This window comes from Heteronotia binoei, chromosome 4 (genome assembly GCF_032191835.1).
Source record: "Heteronotia binoei isolate CCM8104 ecotype False Entrance Well chromosome 4, APGP_CSIRO_Hbin_v1, whole genome shotgun sequence".
Classification (NCBI taxonomy): domain Eukaryota; kingdom Metazoa; phylum Chordata; class Lepidosauria; order Squamata; family Gekkonidae; genus Heteronotia; species Heteronotia binoei.
In genome coordinates this window covers 88,141,323-88,166,214 of record NC_083226.1, presented here as the reverse complement: position 1 = coordinate 88,166,214, position 24,892 = coordinate 88,141,323, and the positions used below count along the sequence as shown (strand labels likewise).

Genomic DNA, 24,892 nt, shown 5'->3' with positions numbered 1-24,892 from the left:
GCATTATCCTTTTTGTAGGCTTGTTCCTGTGGTATTGAAGAGTTGAACAGGGATGCAGAATCCCCCTTTGCTCTGAATATTTATCTTTTAATTCTTTTGAATTTTGTTGGAGGCAAAACTTGCCTACATTCTTTGTAATAGTTCTTAAAAAAAAAAAAAAAAAAACTTGTTTTTCCAAGCTTGGATGCTATTGTGAAGTGTTTTTTCCCCCATACAGCATCATGAAGTTTCCATGCACCTCCCAGGTTACCCATCATCTTTCCTGTACTCTTTCCCAAACCTGTTTTGCTTTAGTATTTTGGGAAAGATTGAAGCAAAGCTGGAGTGCATACCTGTGGACATGAAGGTCTGGATTTTCCTGGTTCTGCCTCCATTGGCAAATTTTTCCTATTCTAGTGGTCATTTCCCTCGCCTTTTTTTTTAAAACTAGCAGTTGAATATCATTTTAGTGTTGTAGCATCCTCTGTCTGGGAAATTCTCTGCATTTCCAGATGTCATTTTTAGAAAGTAAGACTTCTTTCATAGAAGTGCCTTTCTCCCTGTATCTATGCAACAAAAGTGGCAAGGGAATTTTTTAAATTCAGAGAACTTAATCAACAGATTGCTATAATTTTATAGTTAAAAACCTATGAAAAGCCTTTGATGTCATGGGAGGGGGAATGATCACTGTTGGGGAACTGGGGCAGAAAAAATGTGGGGAAACCTGCCATGTGGAAGCTCTGTTTCTGCTGAGCTATATTAGCAGCTGAAGAAACAGAAAACTGTGTGTAGAAAGCCCCCTGGTTGAATTTGATCTTTAATTTGCTAGACCATTAAATGTTATGTCTTTGTCCACTCAAGCTGCCTCAACTGGAGAGAGAGAAACAGAAACTGGGATTGGGTCTGTCCTTCTGCACACGATGGAATGTGTGTGTAGAATTAATGTAGGAGAAAGACCGAGATGCTTGTATATAGCTTGAACTAATGAGACTGAGAAAGAAGGAGATTGGAGTGTGATACATGAGTGGGGTATACTGGAGAAAGAGAAGGAAATTGGGATATTACCTATGCATTGGGGGATAATTGTGAGAGCAAAAGTGTGTGTTGGATGTGATGAGATGCTTTTGTGAATGTGAGAAGTGGCTAGATGTTGAATGTGTAGTAGAGATGACCATCCAAGTGAGTCTTCTTTGTATGAATTATTTTCAGTGATTAACTGGTTAAGATTTACTTTTAAGGCTAGGATCATTTGTTTGCTTTGTATTTGTTCTACCTTGAATGTTATACTATTGGTGTCTGAATTTTGTATATTTTGTATTAGCTTGTACTTTTTGTATGTGTATGTACTTCAGTGTTAGGAACTTCTTGGAATATAGGGTTGCCAAGTCCAATTCAAGAAATATCTGGGGACTTTGGGGGTGGAGCCTGGAGACTTTGGGTGGGAGCCAGGAGACATTGGGGCGGAGCCAGGAACAAGAGTGTGACAAGCATAATTGAACTCCAAGGGAGTTCTGGCCATCACATTTAAAGGGACAGCACACCTTTTAAAATGTCTTCCTTCCATAGGAAATAATGAAGGATAGGGGCACCTTCTTTTGGGGTTCATAAAATTTGACCCCCTGGTCCAGTCGTTTTGAAACTTGGGGGTACTTTGGGGTGAAACACTAGATACTATACTGAAAATTTGGTGCCTCTACCTCAAAAAACAGCTCCCCCAGAGCCCCCAACCTCCAGATCAATACCCCATTATACCCTATGAGAATGGATCTCCACATAGGGAATAATGAAGTGCTCAGCAGACTCCGCCCCCCTGTTTCTGGAGACTCTGAAGTGAGGGATTGGCCTCTCTACTCACAAGTTGCAGCCAACTTCTTCCAAGTAACACAGACACCCCATCCCAAGAGGAAGCCTTTCCAATCGGAGACTGGAGCCTCCAGAGGGGGAAAGTCACATGGTGGCTTTGGGGGCGGGGCTTCACCCCACCAGCCAGCTGACTGGGGGTGGGAAGGAGCCTGGGAAAGCGAAAGAACCCCCGCTGGGACCTGGGGATTGGCAAGCCTATTGGAATATGTAATACAGGAGTGTCAAATGTCCAGACCGTGGGCCAGAATTGGCCCACCCAGGGCTTTAATTAGGCCTGTGGGGCTCTTTTCTCCTCCCTCCCTGCTCCTGACATCATCATCTGAAGCTCCAAGGCTGCCCAAGTTCCCAGCTCCTTCCTTGTTTTTGCAGGCTGAAGCATGAAGCAATTCTGGGCTTGCAAAGCGGCAAAGAATACGCAGAATGGAGTTTCCATTAAGGTCTCTGTGTCCAGACAGACTACTCCGTGAGTAGTCTCTCTGGGCACAGAGACCTTAATAGAACCTCCATTCCATGTTTTCCTAGCATCTTTGTCTGTGCTGCAATGTATTTTTAAAAGTGGAGCTCAGTTTCACTTTTCAGCCTTTATATGGCCAGTTAGAAGTGGTTCCTTGCTGGAGTTGTGTGACCTTGCAAATAAAGGCTTGATGCTTTGAGCCAGCATGTCTCTGCCGAATGGACCTCTTAGAACTGGTGCCTAGTGAATACTCTAACCTGGGAACCCACAGCCAAAGGAGGATATTACACTGAAGAGCCATTGCCAATCAGAGTAGACCTGGGGGCAGAGGGAGAAACTTGTAATGCCCAGATAGTTCATTTTTCCTAAGTCCAGAGCATTCATATTTTTGGTTCATATTTTTAGTTTCTGCTGTGATCCTTGTGTGTTTTTTTTGATGTTTTATTTTAAAAATTGCATTCCCAAATGCCACTATTCCCTCACCTTTCCATTTTTAAGTAAAAATAAAATCCATTATACTTTGCTGAGATCTTTCTCAAAACTCTCTCCTTTCAAGGCTTCACCCCGATATCACCAGCAATTTCTCAAACCTGGAGTTAACTGCTCTACTTACAGGAACTTGATGAACTCTGCCCTTATAGAACATTTAGAAATAGAAACTATAGACAAGATTAATAATAATACAGCATGCGATGATTAATTGTGGTGGTTGTGTTTCCTAGGCATAGCATATTTGAATGGGATGTGCAGTGAAAAACGAAAATGTATCATTGCAGAGGACAATGGATTGAATCTTGCATTTACTATTGCCCATGAGATGGGTCACAAGTAAGTAAACAAAAGAACCAATAGTTTATATTGTCATCCATCAATCCTAAATGTAAATTTAAACTTAAGCCCTGGTATTTGAGTATATTATTTGGCTAATACTTAAATTAGTAAATATATAGGAAACGTGGGAAAGGGGTGCTTGGGAATTGTCCCTGAAAGTTTCTGGGGTTTTAAAAAATGTTTTTGTAGGTGTTGACATCTTTAAGGGAAGGACTTATACTGACTCTCCCACCTATCAGTTTGCCCCTACAATTACTTTTTAAGACAGGGATAAGAATCTAGTCTGTCTTGTTCCAATTTTAGTTATGAATATGAATAAACGCTAGTTTGTATTGGTATCTGATTTCATTTGCAAATTTTAATTTAAAAGATTCTAAAACAATAATAAATGAGATAAAGAGCTGGAAATGTGAGAAAAGACAGGCCTAATAATTTTGTTTTCAGTATTGTGGCACATTGTAACATAGCCAATTTTAGCTGAAGTTTCCCAAAGATATGCTTATGAGATCAGTACATACCAAAATGAATCAAAAATTGTAGTATTCAGATTTGGCATTTTCTGTTTATAATGTAAAAATATTGTAGTTATTAAAATGCTAACTTTAAAAAATTAAACTCAAAACTGGCTTTATAGAGGCCTTGTGGAGGAGGCTCCAGATATGATGCCAGAAGATATAGTAGTTGTAGTGTCTTTGGGGGGTTTTGGTAAGCACCGCGCGGTCAGGCAATGGCAGTGACCGGGGGGCATTCCCGGGTCGCCCTGTGCAGCGCGGGATAGCCTCCGCCAATCATGATCTGTGGCGGGAAGTTCAACTGGCCAGGATTGGGCTGGTCAGCAGGGCGGTTGTTCCGGGGTGCATGTATATAAAGCGGACCCAGCCGCGTGTTCCTCAGTTCCTGTGATGTACGAGCCAATAAAGTACATTGCCTTCAACACGTCTCGTCTCCGAGTACATTACACTGGCGACGAGGATGGGATCTAGCTAGGAAGGCATCCCCGAGAGGAACCTGACCTGGCTGGAGACGAGGAAGGCGTAGCACTGCAAGATCGGAGAAGCCCGCCGCCACCATGGCGAACTCTAGCGTAACGAAGGGTCATCTTGCCGAATTCAACCCAGACCACCCCGAAAGATGGGAGACCTACACTGAACAGGTCAAATGCTATCTAAGGGCCAACATGATAACCGATGACAACCGCATGAGGGACGTCCTGCTGAGCGTCTGCGGGGAGGCGACTTTCGAGATCGCACGAGGACTCTCAGCCCCCGCGAAGCTCACAGAGAGGACGTATGGGGAGGTCGTCCAACTCCTCATGGGGCATTTCTCACCCCAACCCTCCATTGTAGCCCGCAGATTCCTCTTCCATAAGAGGGACCAGAAGCCCGGGGAGACGGCAGCCGTATACCTAGCCGCTCTCCGGCAGATTGCAGGGAACTGCAACTTCGACAAGTGGGAGGAAGCCCTGAGGGACCGTTTCGTCTGGGGCCTACTAGACGAAAGGTTGCAGCAGAAGCTCTTTGCCAAGGAAGAGCTCAACCTCCAACAAGCCTTCAACGAGGCAACGGCTTTCGAAAGAGCCACTAAGGCGTACAGCCACCCACGTGGCAAGTCGGTCCACCAAGAAGAGACAGCTCATGGCGGCCCCGAAGAAGAGGAAGCTTTTCAGCTCCGTCGGCCACCAGGATCAGACCAAAGGGCCCCCTCGAGACAACGAGCGACGGATAGGGCCCCAACAACCAAATGTGCAAGCTGCGGCGATCCCCATGAAAGGAGGGACTGTCCATACCACAACATGGACTGCCGGAGTTGCGAGAAGATGGGCCACATCGCGCGGGTGTTCCGAGCCAAGAACAGCCGCAGGCGGCCGACCACACACCATGACTCCACCGAAGCTTACACCACCGCGTCCACAAGCTTACAGGTACTGAACTTGCCCCTCTCAGCCCCCAACAAAATCAAAATGTTGGTCCTCATAGAGGGCGCCCCCTGCCTAATGGAAGTGGACACCGGGTCCTCCATCTCCATTATCTCCGAGGAGACCCTAAGGAGATTATGTCCCCATCGCCGCCTCCAATTGAGGCCGGCGGACTTTGTTTTACGGGACTTCCAAAAGAACCCGGTACACATCGCGGGCTTGTCCCGGGTGCGGGTTGAGAGGGGGAGTTTCAGGGGACCCTTGGACATCCTGCTGGTGAAGCGCCAGCTCACTACCCTTTGGGGGCTGGCCTGGTTCCTACCACTAGGGATCCAGCTATTGGGGGTGGACCAAGTACAGGCGAGCAGTTACGAGTACGTCTGCCGAGAGTTCCCCGCAGTTTTCGATGGGTCCTTGGGGTGTTATAAAGGGCCGCCCATCATGCTGCCGCTCGATCCCCTGGTCAGACCAATCCGGCTCAAGGCGAGGCGGGTTGCATTCGCCCTGAAACTGAAGATCGAGGCAGAGCTCGACCACCTCACAGCCCAGGGAGTCTTAGAACCAGTGTCTTACGCGACCTGGGAAACCCCCATCATAACGCCCGTGAACCCCAACGGGGACGTGAGGATCTGCGCTGACTATAAGTGCATGATCAACAAAGCGCTCCAGGACAACCCCTACCCTGTCCCGGTGGTCAGCCACGTTCTGGCAGCACTAGCAGGGTCCAAAATTTTTGGAAAGCTGGACCTGGCACAAGCATATCAACAGCAGCCGGTGGACGCCAAGACTGCCGAGGCTCAGACCATTGTAACCCACCGGGGAGCGTTCAGGGTCAGGAGGCTACAATTTGGGGTGAGCGTAGTGCCCGGGATCTTCTAGAGTATAATGGACTCTCTTCTTAAAGGGATTCCTGGAGTCCAACCATTTTTTGACGACGTTCTAATCGCCGCCCCCGATGCCGAAGAGTTCCGCAGCCGCCTGAGAGAGGTTCTCCGCCGCTTCCAAGCAGCGGGGCTGAAGGTCAAACAAGAAAAATGCTTGCTGGGAGTACCGCGGGTGGAGTTCCTGGGGTTCGCTGTGGACGTGGCCGGAATCCACCCGACCGAGGACAAGACCAGGGCGATCGTCCAGGCCCCGGCACCCATGTGCAAGGCGGAGCTACAGAGTTTTTTGTGGTTGTTGAACTTCTACCATTCGTTCTTGCCCCACAAAGCTGCCATAGCGGAACCGCTCCATCGCCTGCTGGACAAGCAAGCCCAATGGGTTTGGGGAAAACGCCAAGCCGCTGCCTTCCAGGCGGTTAAAGACCTCCTCGTCTCGAACGCCGTGCTTCACCACTTTGACGAGGGACTGCCGCTGATCGTTGCGTGTGATGCTTCCCCATACCGAGTAGGCGCTGTTCGGGGACACCAACTCCCGGACGGGAGGGAAGTTCCGGTGGCATACTATTCTAGGACTCTAACTCCTGCAGAGCGCAACTACGCGCAGATTGACAAGGAGGCCCTGGCTATCGTGGTGGGGGTGCACAAGTTCAATGACTACCTTTATGGTAGGCGTTTCACTATCGCCACAGACCACAAGCCGCTCCTGGGTCTCCTCGCCCCCGATCGCCAAAGCCCCCAAATTCTGTCTCAGCGGGTCCTGAGATGGAACCAATTCCTGAATTCTTACACGTACGCACTGATACACCACCCGGGCAAAGCCATGGGGCACGCTGACGCTTTCAGCTGACCGCCGCTCCCCTCAACAGACCCAGATCCCGCCCCGGCCCATGGGGTGATGCTCATAGAGTCCCTACCCGAGCGACCCCTACACGCCGCTGAGGTGGCTTCGGCAACAGGCAGGGACCGCATCCTCGCGCGGGTCTTGGACTGGGTGGGAAGGGGGTGGACCATTGGTAAAGTGGACGGGGAGTTCCGGCCGTTCGCGTCCAGGAAGGACGAACTATCCACCCACAAGGGGTGCATACTCTGGGGCAGCAGGGTGGTGGTCCCCCCCCCTTGCGCAAACAGGTATTAGAGGCCCTCCACGAAACCCACCCGGGGATTGTGAGAATGAAAGCCTTGGTGCGCAGATACGTGTTGTGGCCAGGCATGGATGAAGAGATTGAGGGGTGGGTGAGAAGGTGCCAACCATGCCAGGAGTCCCGGCCCGATCCGCCCTCCACACCAGTCCACAGATGGGAGTCTAACAGGCGGCCGTGGTCCCACCTCCATTTAGACTTCGCCGGGCCGTACCAGGGGCAAATTTTCTTCATCTTAGTAGATGCATACACTAAATGGTTAGAGGTGATCCCGGTTGCCTCGACCTCCACAGCAGCGGCAGTCCGAGCTTTGTGGAGGGTCCTTTGCACACACGGGATCCCAGATACCCTGGTAACAGACAATAGCACCGCCTTCACCTCCCAGGAATTCCGGGAGTTCTTAGAGAGGTACATGATTAGGCACATTAGATCTGCCCCCTTCCATCCAGCCACCAATGGCCAGGCCGAACGTATGGTGCGGACCACCAAGGAGGCCCTAGGTTGCATTGTCCAGGGGGATTGGGACCACCACCTCTCAGCCTTCCTGCTTCACAACAGGATCACCCCCAGCCCAGTAACAGGCTCCAGTCCCGCGGAACTGCTTATGGGAAGGAAACTGACCACCCGCCTTGACAGGCTACACCCGGACGGAGCCCTGGACATCCGTGGTTCCCCCGAGGTCAGGGAAGCGGTGAGGGGGTTCTTCCCGGGCGACCCAGTATATGCGAAGAACTTCACAAGCGGCCCGGAGTGGGTGGCCGGGAGGGTGCTGAGGGTAACAGGGTCCAGATCATACGAAGTAGCAACCGAAGGAGGCCAGGTTCTGAGAAGGCACATCGACCAGCTGCGCTGTCACACCCTGCCAGAGGATCCAACCGAGGAGGGAGAAGCGGAGAGCCGGGAGGAGCCAGCCCCGGGGACCCCTGAAGCGGCCCAGCCAGCGCCGAGTCTACCGAATTACGATCCCCCGGGACCAGCCGATCCGGAGCCGCAACCAGAACCGGCCCACCAGCCTCTGGGAACGAGTTGCCCGGAGTGGCCGCCCCCCATGGGGCCAGGCTCGGCACCGCAAGCAACCCCGAGGTGATCCACCCGGGAACGCCGGGCGCCGGCGTACCTGCAGGACTATGTATCTCAAACTAGGGGGGGAGGAGTGTAGTGTCTTTGGGGGGTTTTGGTAAGCACCGCGCAGTCAGGCAATGGCGGTGACCGGGGGGCATTCCCAGGTCTCCCTGTGCAGCACGGGATAGCCTCCGCCAATCACGATCTGTGGCGGGAAGTTCAACTGGCCAGGATTGGGCTGGCCAGCGGGGGGGTTGTTCCCGGGTGCATGTATATAAAGCGGACCCGGCCGCGTGTTCCTCAGTTCCTGTGATGTACGAGCCAATAAAGTACATTGCCTTCAACACGTCTCGTCTCCGAGTACATTACAGTAGTTAAAGTGCTAGAGTTAAGCTAGATATGATAAATGCCATAGATTTCCAATAGTTCTTACAGTATCTGACAAAGAGAGCCAGTGCACTGTGGTGGTTAAGAGCAGCAGGCTTTAAACTGGAGAACCAATTTTGATTCCCCACTCTTCCACTGGCCCACCTTGGGTCAGTCACAGTTTTCTGAGAGCTCTCTCAGCCCCACCTTCCCCACAGGCAGTGTTCCCTCTAAGCTGAGTTAGTGTGAGTTAGCTTACAGTTTTTTAGCCTGCAGTTCACACATTTATGTCTTAGCTCAGGAAAAATGGCTCCAGAGCAAAGTAATTTATGCAGTAGCTCACAGCTATGCCAGTAGCTCGTGAAGTAGAATTTCTGCTCACAAGTTTCTACAGTTTAGAGCAAGGATGTTAAACATGCGAGCCGGATCTGGCCCACAGAGGGCTCCAATAAGGCCCTCCAGCAGCTGGCTGTCGTCCGCTTTATTTACCTTGCCTGCTGTGTTCGGTTGCCATTTTGTGTTTCTCTCCAGTGATCAGTCAGCCAGCAAAGCAGCCTTTCATGGTTCCTTCTGATGGGGTGTGAACTGGCAGAGACTGACCAAGAGAAAGATCTTGGGGTCGTGGTAGATAACTCGCTGAAAATGTCAAGACAGTGTGCGTTTGCAATAAAAAAGGCCAACGCCATGCTGGGAATTATTAGGAAGGGAATTGAAAACAAATCAGCCAGTATCATAATGCCCCTGTATAAATCGATGGTGCGGTTTCATTTGGAGTACTGTGTGCACTTCTGGTCGCCGCACCTCAAAAAGGATATTATAGCATTGGAGAAAGTCCAGAAAAGGGCAACTAGAATGATTAAAGGGCTGGAACACTTTCCCTATGAAGAAAGGTTGAAACGCTTGGGACTCTTTAGCTTGGAGAAACGTCGACTGCGGGGTGACATGATAGAGGTTTACAAGATAATGCATGGGATGGAGAAAGTAGAGAAAGAGGTATTTTTCTCCTTTTCTCACAATACAAGAACTCGTGGGCATTCGATGAAATTGCTGAGCAGGCAGGTTAAAACGGATAAAAGGAAGTACTTCTTCACCCAAAGGGTGATTAACATGTGGAATTCACTGCCACAGGAGGTGGTGGCAGCCACAAGCATAGCCACCTTCAAGAGGGATTTAGATAAAAATATGGAGCAGAGATCCATCAGTGGCTATTAGCCACAGTGTGTGTGTGTGTGTGTGTGTGTGTGTATATATATATATATATAATTGCCACTGTGTGACACAGAGTGTTGGACTGGATGGGCCATTGGCCTGATCTAACATGGCTTCTCTTATGTTCTTACTAGTGAGGTTTTATTGAAGGTATGAGCTTTTTGCCTTGCTACAGAGAGAGAGAGGGAGGGAGATTTGTTGGGATTGTTATGAGTGCAGCTGGGTTCCCCTCATCTTTTTCATTGTATTCATGCCCTCCAGTCTTTCTCAATAGGAAAGTATGTGAATTATTTAGAAGAGAAATAACAAGCTAGCATTAGGCTGAGTGTATGTGTGTCTAGTCCAGGTTTACCCAGGAAATTTCCATTGATTTTTCTTTCACATTTTCCTTTGATTGGGGATCTTGAATTCCCAGATAGTAGGCTGATACTAATCATTGCACATGGCTGTCTCTGTTCTTGTACTGCCACACAGGAGTTGTAGTTATTTTTCTGGAGAAGACTATAGTTTTACAGACAAGCACATAGCCCTCAGTCTGTGCCATGGTACCTTCACATAATCTTGACCAGCACATGAAGCAACTTATGTACAAAAGCTCACAATGCCCAGCTGCTTCATGTTTTCCTCTGGGTCTGAGGCTCAAAGCATTGACTATGAGATCTTTGTAATGAATGTCAATAAATCAAAAGTAGGTTTGTAACTTATAGATGTGCACACTTAAACAACACTTGAACAGCATATTCAAGATTGGTACAGCACAGACATTGTCTGCAGTTTTTGATGCAATAATTCATAGCAAGAGATGACATCAGACTGTAAAACAAAATATTGCAAGAGTGCTAATGTTTTAAGTAAAAAAAAATTGTTTGCGCCCCCTTTATACAGTTTATATGTCCACTATCTGGCATTACATTTTATGACACACATGGCCTGGCCCGACAAGGTCTCATTTATGTCAAATCTGGCCCTCATAACAAATGAGTTCGACACCCCTGGTTTAGAGGGAGCATTGCTCACAGGGCGTCTGTTGTGGGGAGAGGAAGGGAAGCTGATGGTAAGCTGCTTTGAAACTCCTTCAGGTGGTGAAGAGCAAAGTATAGAAACCATGCTGCTTTTCTTCACCACTTGAAAGCTCATACCTCAAATCTTGTTGGTCTCTAAGATGCTACTGGACTTGAATCTAGTTTTTTATAGTGCAATCCTAAACTGAATAATATTTTTTAAGGCTAAATATGGTATATATGGAGATGCTAAATGGAATCTTAGATGGGAGAGCCAGTTTGGTGTAGTGGTTGAGTGAGTGGACTCTTATCTGGGAGAACCGGGTTTGATTCCCCTCTCCTCCACTTGCACCTGCTGGAATGGCCTTGAGTTAGCTATAGCTCGTGTAGGAGTTGTCCTTGAAAGGGGAGCTGCTGTAAGAGCCCTCTCAGCCCCACCTACCTCACAGGATGTCTGTGGGGGGGGAGAAGATATAGGAAATTGTAAGCCGCTCTGAGTCTCTGATTCAGAGAGAAGGGTGGGGTATAAATCTGCAGTTTTTCTTCTTCTTATATCTCTACATGGTAGTACTAGTTGTTACCACCATCTGCCAGGCTGGTATTAACCCATTAAAAGACAAAAAAAGTAGATTCTGCCCTCAATTTTTCAGGCTGATAGCCTTTTGGGCAACATTATGCTAGCTCCAAGAGTGTCCTCCAAATCAGGCTCTCCAAATCAGAATAGCAATGTTACCGTAACCAATATTTAAATAACATTAGCCATGCTTGTGTTTCCACAAGATTCATCCCTGTTTCTAAACACAGAACTGCATATGGTACACACTTTGGGAATCCCAGGATTTTCCGTAGAAATTTTGATTGGACACCTTCAATGTTGTTGTCCAAGGTTGTGATCCAAACTGGGACCCCATATAAGAGCTGTGGTATCACTTTAGCCTTAAAGATTTTTAGCGCAGCTGGGACAAACTGATTGCCTCTACTATAAAAGAAGCGCTGAATAGCTGCAACGTTAACATTGACTGACTTAATTATACAGTTACGGTGATTAGTCCAAAGTGAGTTATATTGGAAATGAATTCCTAAATATTTATAGTATTTTACTTGTTCCATCTCTTTGCCACCTATTGACCATTTAATTAGTTTCCAAGATTTGGAAAATACAGCAATTTTAGATTTGTCATAGTTCAAAAGGAGCTTATTGTAGTTAAGGAAAGTGATACAACGGGCAAGCAAGAGTTTTAATCCAATTCTGTAACAAGATAGTAAAACTGTATCGTCCGCATATAAAAGTAAGGGAACATGTCTGGCACCGAGTTTAGGACTATGATGATCGATATCTGACAAAAAAGGTCATTAAGAAAGAGGTTAAACAGAAAAGGGGCCAACACACAGCCTTGTTTAACCCCTTTGTTTAACGGGATTTTTGATGCAAGTTTGCCTGGTGAAGAGCATTTGACCTGACAAAATTTAGAAGTATATAATTTTTTAATAAGCATGAGAAGTCTTTTATCAATACTTGTTTGTTCAAGTTTAGCCCAAAGCAGGTCCCTGTCAATTGAATCAAATGTTCCCTTTAAGTCCAAAAAGGCTACATACAATTTCATCTTTTTCCTAATGGTGTATTTGGAAATTAGATGAGACAAGGTATTACAATGATCAAGAGTAGTTTTGCCTTTACAAAATCCCAGTTGTTCCAGAACAAGAATTTTTTCTCATGTCATCCATTGTTCAAGTTTACTCAACAGATGTTTAGAATATAGTTTGCCAATGGTAGATAGGAGACTAATCAGCCTGTAATTATTTGGGATGGCAGGATCTCCTTTTTTATAAATTGGGACCACTATTGAGTTGAGCCAGGCTTTAGGAATTATGCCTGTTCTGTCAAAACTTGTAAAGAGGGATGCGAGTGGAGTAGCCCACCAATCTGAACCTAACTTTAGGATTTCAGAAGGAATAGCATCAGGACCTGCTGCTTTACCTAATTTCAATTGCGAAGTTAGTTCTTTAACTTCATCAGAAGGCACAGAGGGCCACTCCGGAAGATCTACCTGAGATAGTTCGAAAGGTCCAGAAGTGTATAAAGTACTTTGGGAGAACATAGAAAAGAAATATTGGTACCAGACATTGGGTGAGATAGCAGACATAGAAGGGGCATCAACTCTATGGGCACCTGATACAATAGACCAGAATTTTTTTAGCGTTCTTTAAGATTACAGCCTGGAATAGCTCTTCCCATTGAAGTTTAGCATAGTCATTCTTTTTGTTTATAATAACCTGAGACAACTGATTTTGAAGATTAAAGTACTCTGATGGTAAGGACAAAGCCCCGGAGTCACGGTAGCATCTATAGGTATTGCGCAACAGAGTTTTAACGGCTCTACATTCTTTATCAAACCAGGGTTGCAGAGATTTAATGTTTCTTTCCTTTTTTACATTTTTAGGTCTAGCATTTAATGAACTAAGAATGTTAGATATTAGGGAATCATAGGCTGTTATTAGCACTGAAGGATTAGTTGCATTAGTTAAAACACTTCTAAGATTCCGCAGTTCCGCAGGGCCTGCAAGACCACCCTCTTCAAACTAGCATATACGGACTGCTGAATACGGTTGCTAACAAAGGATTCGCCAATACGATCCTGTCTAAGGACCTGTGTCATTATGTAAATTGTATAAACTGACAGAAACTAGCGTTGAAATACCATCATCACTGTCAGATTAAGTTATAAATTTTAATTATATTGACTGGTTTTTAAACAATGTTAATTTTAAAGTTTTATATTTATTATATTGTATGTTTATGAAATGTTGTTAGCCGCCCTGAGCCTGCCTAGGCAGGGAGGGCGGGATATAAATAAAATTTTATTATTATTATTATTATTATTATTATTATTATTATTATTATTATTATTATTATTATTATTATTATTCGAAAGGGAATGAGAGTTTAAAAGTAACTGAGCTTCTCATTTTGTCTGATTATTCCAGCAGATTTTTGGTAAGAACGTAGAATCCACCAAGTGTAGAGAGAGATTAAGGGAAAGGTCAGGGGAAAACTCTGCATGGAGGGTCAAAATAAGTGGAAGGTGATCACTGATAATGAGATCACCTATGCAGAAATCTTTTATATAAGATTCTAGTGAGGGAGGGACAGTAATGTAATCAATTGTGCTGCAAACCTTCTTAGAAATGAACGTAAAATCCCCAGAATGAGAAAACCTTTCCAGGCCATTTAGCCAGACCCTATTGTGTTGGATACAGAATTTGGCAAAGCAAATGCCTGCCAAGTTTGAAAAGCTATCTTTAGCTTGCCTCCTATAGGGAAAAAAAGGTGGTAAAGTAGCATCTAATTTGAGGTTAAGGGCCTTAAAAAAGATTTTTTTGTCATTGCCAACTCTTGATTTAAAATCCCCTGCTATTATTATTTCAGTAGAGGGAAATTTAGTTTCCAGTTCATTCATAATTATATTCAGACGTTCCCAATGATGTAAAAGGGCCAATTTATCTAGGGCAGAAGAGATATATATGTTTTCCAAAATCACAGAAAGATTTCCATAAACAAGCTTGATAGCTCCCAGCCTGTAAGGGGATGCATACAAAATTATAAAGAAGAGACACAAATATAGACAAACCCATTTGAAAATGACCTCTTGAGTTGGTTCTAAAGGCTGGTAGCGAAAGGGCTTATAGCCTTCAAGGTAGATTGGACTTTGGGACCAAGTCTCTTGAAGTAAGATGCCATCAAAGTTCTTAAGGTAACTAGTGAATTCTGCGTCGTTGGTTTTATTCCACCAACCAGCCACATTCCACGAGATGATCTTAATATTCGATAATAGAGAAGTATTTGGAATTGAAGACAATGAAGAGGATCTCAGTCAGTCATCTTGGAATAATTGGTTTGACAAACAGAAAGAAGTAAAAATCATACCTTCGTTTTCAAGGCTTCTAGAAATGTTTTTGCTAAGTTCACAAAGGCTTGGCCAAATGAGTTTATCCTTAAGATTGATGGAGTTATCCATAAACGTGGTGGGTGATGGATGGATTTCAGCAACAACCAGCCTTTCCGAGGGCTGCCTGGTTTCAGGTTGAGGGTAGATGGTTGATGGAGTCTCAGATGGAAGAGTAGGTATCGTATTATCAAGATTCGAGTTTATTAAAGGAGGGTGAATGGAGATTGAAAAATGAGGTAGATATTGTTGTTGATCTAGATCGTTCAAAGGCACATCTTGGAGATCTCTCAGCTCAGCAGAAGAAGTCTCAGGAGATCACTTTTGCTGCCCACTCTGCTTTAATAAGAGACTTTCTTTCAACAAGTCTCTGTATTTGTGAGGTTAATTGCTGGTGCTGGCATTTACACTTCTATTGAGCAAGGTCTCCCTCTGAAAATGATGTGCCTTGTTACAACTGAAGCAGTGAGGGACATTTCTTTTGTCTTTGGAGTTGGGCTTTCTGTTGTCAGTTGTCTTAATTCCTGCTCCCCTTGGCCTGGCCTCTCAAACTATGTAACTTGAGTCAGTCTCGCGTTGTTCTGCTCATGATATCCCTTTTGTTTACAGTTCTCAATCAGTTCCAGAACATCTTCCAACTTGGGGTCTTTCCCGTTAAATGTTGAAATGAATTCAGAATAAGATTCAGATAAGAAATGTAGAATCATAGAATCACAGAGTTGGAAGGGGCCATACAGGCCATCTAGTCCAACTCCCTGCTCAATGCAGGATCCACCTAGAACATCCTTGACAAGTGTTGGTGCAGCCACTGCTTAAAGACTGCCAGTGAGGGGGAACTCACCACCTCCTTACGTAGTTGATGCCACTGTTGAACTACTCTTACTGTAAAAAAAGTTTTCCCTAATATGCAGTTGGTACCTTTCTGCCCTTAATTTAAACCCATTATAGTAAGTCTTTTCCCCTGCTGCCAACAGGAACAGCTCCCTGCCCTCCTGTAAGTGACAACCCTTCATATACTTAAAGAGATCAATCATGCCCCGCCCCAACCTCCTCTTCTCCAGACTGAACATTTCCAAGCCTCACAGCCTTTCCTCATAGGGCTTCGTCTCCAGACCCCTGACCATACTTATCACTCTACTCTGCACTCGCTCCATTCTGTCCACATCCTTTTGAAGTGAAACCTCCAGAGCTGTAAACAATATTCCAGGTGCAGCCTGACCAATGCAGTGCACAGCAGGACTATGACATTTTGCTATTTGGATATTATGTCTCTGTTGATACACCCCAAAATTGCATTAGCCTTTTTTGTTGCTGTTTCTCATTGGCTGCTCATATTTAACTTCTGGTCCACCTATAACCCAAGTTCTTGTTCAAACACAGTGCTACCCAGAGTGAAACAGTCCAATTTGTAAATCCTCATCTAGCACTTTACCAACAGTTGAAAGTTTGTCAATTAGATTTAACAATGTTTCTATATGGATTTCTGCACTTCCACTTTCTTGTAGCCTAATTGAGAAAATTCTGTAAACAAGAACTCTTGTTAGCCTGGTCTTATGCTCCATAGGCCTTTCTTAAGACTTCCCTTTTGCAGTTTCTTATCCTTTTATGTACACCAATTGGGAATTAGCCAATGTACTAATAACTAAATTTTGCATTCTCCTATCTTGTGATCTCATTATCAGACCCCAAAGGCTGTAGAGCAGTTAATGAAAAATTAGCTTTTTCCTCGAGCTGATGCTAAAAAACTATGTGTTGAAATTATCTCTGCTGGGTTTCTCTAGGGTTGTGTATCATTGTGTCATATTAGCAATTCAAAAGGAAGGGGGGGGGGAGTTTCTTTCTGCGTGCAGAGCTTGGGACCAGCTGTTAAGAAAATTCCCAGTATCTTTTGTTCTTGCCGAGCAAGAGAAATAGCCTATAGGAGATAAAAATAAGGTGAAGGCTGATTGTGCAAAATCAGGTAAAATATATATTTATTAGTTAAAATTGGGGGGGGGGGGATTCCCTATGCATTTTGCCAACAGGCTTTGTAAGGGGAAGCTGTTCATCTTGCAGTAATTCTTCAAAAGGAGTATAAGAGCAGTTGATCAGAGTTGGAAAAATGCATAGGTCATTTTTTTAAAAAAATTTAACACTAATTTTAACCTGATTTTGCATAATTGGCCTTCAACTTATTTTTATCTCCTGTGACTGGTGTGGCTCTTTTATCCAAGCAAGAGAAACACAAACAAATAAGAAAACTTCCTTTCAAATTTTAAAAATTCACTCATAATCCTATTGGGATATTTGGTTAATACAGCAGTCTTACACAGCCATAGAAATGTGATTCTGAATGCAGTAAACAAATAATCAAAGAAGTTTCTTGCAAAAGCTGAAAACTTACAACTATACAAGTAGATCCAGTTCACAGTCAAAAGAAGGGAGAGCCTAATTTAAAGAGTACTTTCCCTATTGCAAATGGCAGGATTTTCTGACATTATGTGTGTGGGAATATGAGGGCACTGAATCTACAGTAGGTGTGTGCAAAAAAACCAAACCAAAACAACAGTATTTTTTTGGTTCAGGTATATTGGACCAAAAAAAGGGAGGAGGGTTCCCAGTATTCCTGAATCGCAATACCAGTATGGCATTTGGATTTGGTAAATATTCAGGATTTCCAATTTTTTTTGGCTTCAGTATATTCTATGGGAGCATTATAGTCAATGGTCCCATATGGCATAATAGAGAATCAATCTGGAGGTAACTGAGCTCTGTGGGGGCTGTTTTGAGGCAGGCACCAAATTTTCAACATAGCTCCTAGTGCCTCTCATCAAAAATCCCCCAAATTTCAAAACGATTGGACAAGGGGCTCCAATTTATGAGCTCCAAAAGAAGGTGTCCCCATCCTCCATTATTTCCAGTGGAGGAGGGAAAGACATTTAAAAGGAACACATTCCCTTTAAATGCCTTTTGTAAGCCATGACACAAGTAAACTCTGAAATGGCAAGTTCACCTGGAAAGATATTTAAAGGGAAGGCAATTCCTCTAAACTCTGGTGGCCCCAAAAAATCCCAAATGTTTTTGGGATTTTTCAGGCTTGGCTATTTCAGAAAGCTTTAAACAATACCAAGCTTTATATTCAGATGAAAAAAAAAAATCTGGAAAATATCAATAAGGTATTTTATGGAAATTTTTCCAGCTCAGTATTGCTGAATTTGCACCCCTAATCTACAGGAGAAACCTGTGGAGACATGTGTCTCCATGGAAGAAAGGGCATTTGAAATCACTGAGAGAACAAACAAGACAGAGAGGCGAGGTCAGAAGGCAGCTCCCAAGTTAAGACAAAGAGCGGCATCCCATTCAAAGATATAATACCTGTGCTGTAGCACCCTCTAGTGCTGTAGCACCCTCTAATGTCCAGGCATGCTGAATTGCTCACTCCAATGGTAAATACTCTTCTGTAAACACTTTTAAAAACTTTTATTACATTTTCTCTTTAAATTAAGGTCTATTTTCACTATTTTCACATTTTTAGCATGGGAATAAATCATGACAATGACCACCCATCTTGTGCAGATGGTCTCCATATCATGTCTGGAGAATGGATTAAAGGACAGAATCTTGGAGATGTTTCATGGTCTCGATGCAGCAGAGAAGATCTGGAAAGATTTCTCAGGTAATTTATTCAAAAATTTTGTTTGTTTAACATTGGTCATTTCAAAGATTTCAGGTTTTCACAGCTGGTAACATCATTAGGGTTTGTAGAATCTTTCAGGCTCAAGTGCTGTGTTCTACTGGAGAAAGTTTTTCTTCCAGATGTTTCGTTCTCAGCTGCGGAGAACATCCTCAGTGGCATTGCAGCCGGAGCAGGCGCTCTGACCTTCTTGGCCGCTGTGCATTGAGTGAGGCCAGGGCTGATGGAGAGCTGCTATTTCTAGGCTGGAGGGGGTATGGTGAAAGGGCAATAGGTTTGTGAAACAGCCAGTTTCCTTATCACTACCCTTCCAGGAAGCCCCACCAAACAATGGGCAGATCCACAAACCTATTGCCCTTTCACCATACCCCCTCCAGCCTAGAAATAGCAACTCTCCAGCAGCCCTGGCCTCACTCAATGCAGAGCAGCCAAGAAGGTCAGAGCGCCTGCTCCGGCTGCAACGCCACTGAGGATGTTCTCCGCAGCCGAGAATGAAACATCTGGAAGAAAAACTTTCTCCAGTAGAACACGGCACTTGAGCCCGAAAGATTCTACAAACCCTATTGGTCATTTCATTTTTTCATAAATTTGTGGTGGCTATACATTTTAGATCTGCCAACTTCTCAGCAACTTCAGCAAGATTGTAGCAGCTTCTGTATCAAAGTTAAAAGAAGCATTTCTTTAAAGTTACCTACTGCTTCAAAGACACGATTTGATTAGCCAATGCTATACAATGTAGAAGCAACAGATTCCCAAACTGCATTCTGTATCTTTATAGGGGTTTTTTGTATTTTTGAGATTATTCTGCAGAACTTTGCAAGGGTTAAAGAAAATATACCAGCTTTACTTTTTTAAAATGCTCATTTTGTCCAGTCACATAACTAAATATGATAAATACCTCAAGATGTTGTTCAGTTTGAGCTGCTTGACAAGTTAGAGTGTCGAGACTAGAAGTTAGGAAACCTGCGTTTGAATGCTCCCTTTCCCACAAAGTTCTCTAGGTAATCTTGGGCTAGTCTTTCTCTCTTAGCTTAACCTACTTCACAGGGATGTTATAGTGAGTATAAATGAGGAAACCTAAACCATGTACACAGAGCCACAGACAAAGATTCCATCTGGGCCTTCCTGCATGACCCTGATCCAAACCATGTTTTTTGTAATTTTATGTGCCTATGCATACCAATATAGAACACACTTCTTAAATCTGATGAAGTGAGCTGTGGTCCACAAAACCTTCAAATCACAATAAATCTTTAGTAAGTAAATCAATAGGAAATATATTTAAGACTACCCTTGTACCTTTGCCTAGCACAAAACTGGAGGCAAATTGATTATGTAGTGGTGCTATTAGGTTTGATTTTTCTGATATTTTCTGAAAGGATTATTTGTCATTTCATGAAACTTAAGTAGCATTTTCTAAGGATATTAAGATATAATTAACTCTAATGAGGGAGAAGTTCTCACTTTTGTTTCACATGTGCAACCAATTAGACATTATTAGTAAATAGTAAATTATTTTAACTCTTTTGACAGATCATGGATAAATATTAACTAATTCCCCCATTCCTGTTCATAATATTATCAAGAGATTTCTGCTATACTATATTACTATACTAAGTACATTCTAAGTTGCCAACCAGGAATGTGAAGGAACTGAGACCAAGATGAACAAATAAGCTGGGGGGATTAGAATGGGGGAGAGAAATGAAGGCATATCATGAAAGAAAGAGAGCAAAATGTAGGAGGACAAAAGTATGGAAAAGAGGAAGAGAAATTAAGAAATTAGGAAAGATTGCTGTATTTTCTATAGTATGCTAACAGAGAAGATCTGGCTGAGCAGTGAAAACTATGGAACAGGGTGAAAGGAAAGAAAGAGGGAAACAGACTGCAGGAAGCAACATCCTTGTTACAAGGCTGCAGCATGGCAATAACTTGTCCTGCTCCATTGCTGGCTTGGTTGACAGGTTTAGTGGTATATGCAAGTGTTTGCCTCCTTGTAGGAAACTTTGCAAAAAGGCATGGCAAGCAGAGAGCTTAACTACTGCAGTTTACCTAATAGGGCTGCCAATACCCAAGTGAGAGGCAGAACCACAGGTTCCGTACTACCAGCCTCAAAAAGTACAAGATTCAAAATGTATAAATAATATTTATAGGCAAATAGTATTAAGCAGAGTAGTTCATATCACAGTCAAATACTTATAAAAGACAATCCATATGACAAAAAGGATGACAATAGATGGGGCAAGAACCCAGCAGAAAAATTTTCAAAAAAATTCCGAAGGACTCAGTCCTCCAAACGTGCAGCAAAGCACTCATATTTCTTGAAGTGCAGCAATATGCGATACACAATATATCTTCAGTGAATGGGTAAGTACTTAGTTGTCCCTGTTTCACAGATGCTTCTTCCAGCTGAATGTTAAATTCTTAATACATGGCAAGAAAGCTTGGGGGCACCAAGCCCTCTCTGGTGCGGCATGCAGGTTTGGCAATGATTGCAGAAAGGTCAGGGAACCCCCAGGACCACACATGCACCATGATATAATGGACAGGGCTGGCCCTAGACTATCTGGAGCCCTAGGCAAGGCTAACTTCTGGTGATGCATAGGTTAAACATTATGTGGTTATGCAGTTTTGCACATATCGCTAAGTAGTAAAAAAAATGGCAACCGTAAACCAGATGTCTGAGGCACCTTTTGCTCCGGGACAGCCTTCAGACATTTGGAAGTTGGTCGAGAACTATCCAGATGGGGAAACTATGAGGTGAAACCAGAGAACTCAAAAAACACTGCAAAGGAGCAGGTAACAAAATACTCCAGTTCCAATAAGGATTCCAATACTACGAGTTAATATTGGGAGGCCTTCCACCCTTGCTGTCTTCCTATCCACCCAAGTGAAGGCATTCACTGCCCCGCAACTCCAGGGGATCTGATCTCTGCCATATGGAAAGCAGTTGTAATTCTGAGTGATCCTCAGCCCATACCTGTATATTGGCAACAATGGTTTCCCGGGAGAAAATGGCTGGTTTGGAGGGTTGAGTGTATGGCACTATACCTTTCTGAGGTCCCACTCCTCCTCAAACCCATCCTCTCCAAGCTTCATCCTCAGATCTCCAAGAATTTGTCAACCTGGAGTTGACAACTGCTAAGTTACATTGACAACTGCCAAGTTACATTGGCTGAACAGGAGCAAGCAGCCATGCCAAGTTAAGTAATGCCAGTTATAGAATCATAGAGTTGGAAGGGACCTCTAGGGTCATCTAGTCCAACCCCCTGCACAATGTAGGAAACTCACAAACAGCTCCCCCTAAATTCACAGAATCTTCATTGCTGTCAGATGGCCATCTAGCCTCTGTTTAAAAACCTCCAAGAATGAGAACCCACCACCTCCCAAGAAAGCCTGTTCCACTAAGGAACGGTCAGGAAGTTCTTCCTAATGTTGAGCCGGAAACTCTTTTGATTTAATTTCAACCCATTGGTTCTGGTCCTACCAGGGCCACAGAAAACAATTCCACACCATTCTCTATATGACAGCCCTTCAAGTACTTGAAGATGGTGATCATATCACCTCTCAGCCGCCTCCTTTCCAGGCTAAACATCCCCAGCTCCTTCAACTTTTCCTCAAAGGACTTGGTCTCCAGACCCCTCACCATCTTCGTCGCCCTCCTCTGGACCCATTCCAGCTTGTCTATATCCTTCTTAAAATGTGGTGCCCAAAACTGAACACAGTACTCCAGATGAGGTCATACCAGAGCAGAGTAAAGCAATACCATCACATCATGTGATTTGGACACTATACTTCTGTTGATACAGCCCAAAACTGCATTTGCCTTTTTAGCCACCGCATCACACTGTTGACTCATGTTCAGCATATGATCCACTAAGATCCCTAGATCCTTTTCGCACATACTACTGCTAAGACAAGTCTCCCCCATCCTATAACCATGCATTTGATTTTTCCTACCTAAATGCAGAACTTTACATTTAACCCTGTTAAAATTCATTTTATTGGTTTTAGCCTAGTTTTCCAGCCTGTCAAGGTCATTCTCTATACCGTTTCTGTCTTCTTCTGTGTTTGCAACCCCCCCCCCCCAATTTAGTAGCATCTGCAAATTTAACCAACCACATTTAACAAACCACATTTTACCAACTTGTCAACAAGTGGCAAGTCAAGTTGTCAGTCAACAAGGTGTCAACAAGTTGTCAGTCAAGTGGCATCAAATCACCCAGTGAGTGCTGCTAGGCCTAGGGTAGCCAACCTTCAGGTGGACGTATATAAAACAACCAAAGGTTACAGTGACCAAATAACTAAGATATAATTCATAGAATTGCAAAAGTTACAAACAACATCTTTTAAAGGTACAAGACCCAATATAAATTCCAACAAGGAGTCCCAATGTACAGGAAGTTGACTTGAAAACTCCTTCAATCACGCTTGCAGCATAGAGTGCTCCATTAAGTATAATTACAAAAGACGTCAAAGTTCAGAATGAATTTACAATGGTATTTCCAATGTGTTTCACAACTGTCACAAAACTTTCAATGGATAATAGGGACACAAGAACCTCCAATACAACTGGAGGCCTTGAGCCATTTTTGAGCATAGTGCCGGTTTGAAATTTTACTAGGTTCCACTGTTCCAATTTTGCTTTATGCAGATGATGCAGTCCTGCTTTCATGCATCGTGTGGGATTACTTTGTTTACTGAACATGTGTAGAGAATACTGTAAAACATCAATTAGAGTTAAATTATGAGAAATCCAAAATCCTAGTTTTCTCCAACTCCAGGAAACAATTTACTTGGAGACTGGGTGACCATGAGATAGAGCAGGTCAAACACTACAAATACCTAGGCTTGTATTTCCAAGCCACTGCAACATGGACCCAACAACGCAGAGCAATAATTAACAACTCTAAAACAAATGTAAATGTACTTCTGAGGGTTTTTTTCTCTGAAAGAGGGAATCAATACATTCCAGTTGTTTTGAAAGTGTTCACTCTGAAAATAGGCCCCCAATTATTATATGGTGCCGCCATCTGGATTGACTCAATAAATAAAGCAGTTGAGCAGGTACAATCTGGCTTCTTACGGAAGATCTTGGGCATCCATTTTGTGTCCCATATACTGCTTTATGCCTAGAATGTGGCCAGAATTTTATGCTCACAAGGGCGTAGCTCATGTTATTCAAATATTGGCTGCGTTTGCATTATAACTCTGACCCTTCCAGCTACTGCTTCCAGCTATTAACTGAATATAATCATTCATCCTGGCTGTCTAATGTAGGAAGGAAACTGGAGACAATGAGTATTTCCCTTGAATCTCTCCTTCCTCTTTCAGAAATGGAGGCACTGCAAAGAATAAGGGATAGACTGTTAGAGGCAGAACTAGTGGAATTGTACAGTGCAGCCAATAAGACTTTCTCTCCCTTCAACCATGGAATATTACCTATTTTGGGTCATCCTCCCAGCTACCTTTACCAACTTCAGAATTCAACACTACATGGAATCTTTTCGCTTGCTAGGCTTAATGTTCTCCCTTCAGCGATCCTAACAGGAAGAGTTAATGGCACACCTTTCCATAATAAATTATGTCCCTGTGCAAGTGGTGCCTTCAAGACAGTATCCCACATGCTACTTGAATGCTGTTACTACATCAAGGTACAGCATAGCATTTTATCACCAGTTCTTGGCAGTATTTTAGACCTACCTGACTCTAGGCTTCCCAACCCTCCCGCCCTGCCGGGGGACCCCCGAATTTTTAGCCTCAACCCCCGCTCTCAAAACATCTGGGGGCGGGGGGGCGGGGCGCCTGGGCCGGGCCTTCCCGCCACCAGCCAACAGACCCGGAACGGAGAGGAGGAGGCAGCAGCTAGTGGCCTGTCTGCGCCGCCACCAACCGGCCCTTGACGGCGCTCCCGGGTAGCCTCCCCTTCTTCGACTGGCGGCTGCTGGGGCCGGCGGGGGGCTTCGGACGGCGCGGGCGGCTGCTGGCCGCAGCCTCGGGGCTGCCCGCAGTGCCGCTGGCGCTGGGCCTGGCTGCGGGGCTCCTGCTCTCCGCCACGCTGCCCCATCGCTGCCGCTCTGACCCAGCCCTGCTACCCCCGGCCCTGCGCAACGCCTCCGCCGCCTGCCTCCTCCAGCTGCTGGCAGTGGCCTCGGGGCTGCCCGTGGTGCTGCTGGGCCTGGCTGCGGGGCTCCTGCTTGCCGCCCCACTGCTGCCGCCCCGACCCTGCGCAATGCCTCCGCCGCCTGCCTCCTCCGGCTGCTGGCCGCGGCCTCGGGGCTGCCCGCGGTGCTGCTGAGCCTGGCTGCGGGGCTCCTGCTCGCCGCCCCACCACTGCCACCCCGACCCGGCCCTGCGCAATGCCTCCGCCGCCTGCCTGCCTCTGGCTGCTGGCCGCGGCCTCGGGGCTCCTGCTCGCCGCCCCACCGCTGCCGCCCCAACCCGGCTCGGCCCTGCTGCCTCGGCCCTGCACAATGCCTCCGCCGCCCGCCTCCTCCAGCTGCTGGCCGCAGCCTTGGGGCTGCCTGCGGTGCTGCTGGGCCTGGCTGTGGGGCTCCTGCTCGCCGCCCCAC

At 45.1% G+C, this 24,892-nt stretch overlaps 1 protein-coding gene across 2 annotated transcripts in view; it reads left to right on the top strand.

Moving 5' to 3' along the window:
- The window catches only part of ADAMTS19 (ADAM metallopeptidase with thrombospondin type 1 motif 19), a 248,877-nt gene that overhangs the window by 119,420 nt on the left and 104,565 nt on the right, over nucleotides 1-24,892 (top strand). For both annotated transcript variants that reach the window (XM_060235511.1, XM_060235510.1), the window contains exons 8-9: nucleotides 3,019-3,124; nucleotides 18,162-18,302. In XM_060235511.1, the coding sequence (XP_060091494.1) occupies nucleotides 3,019-3,124; nucleotides 18,162-18,302 (247 nt within the window). The remainder of the gene's footprint in view (nucleotides 1-3,018; nucleotides 3,125-18,161; nucleotides 18,303-24,892) is intronic.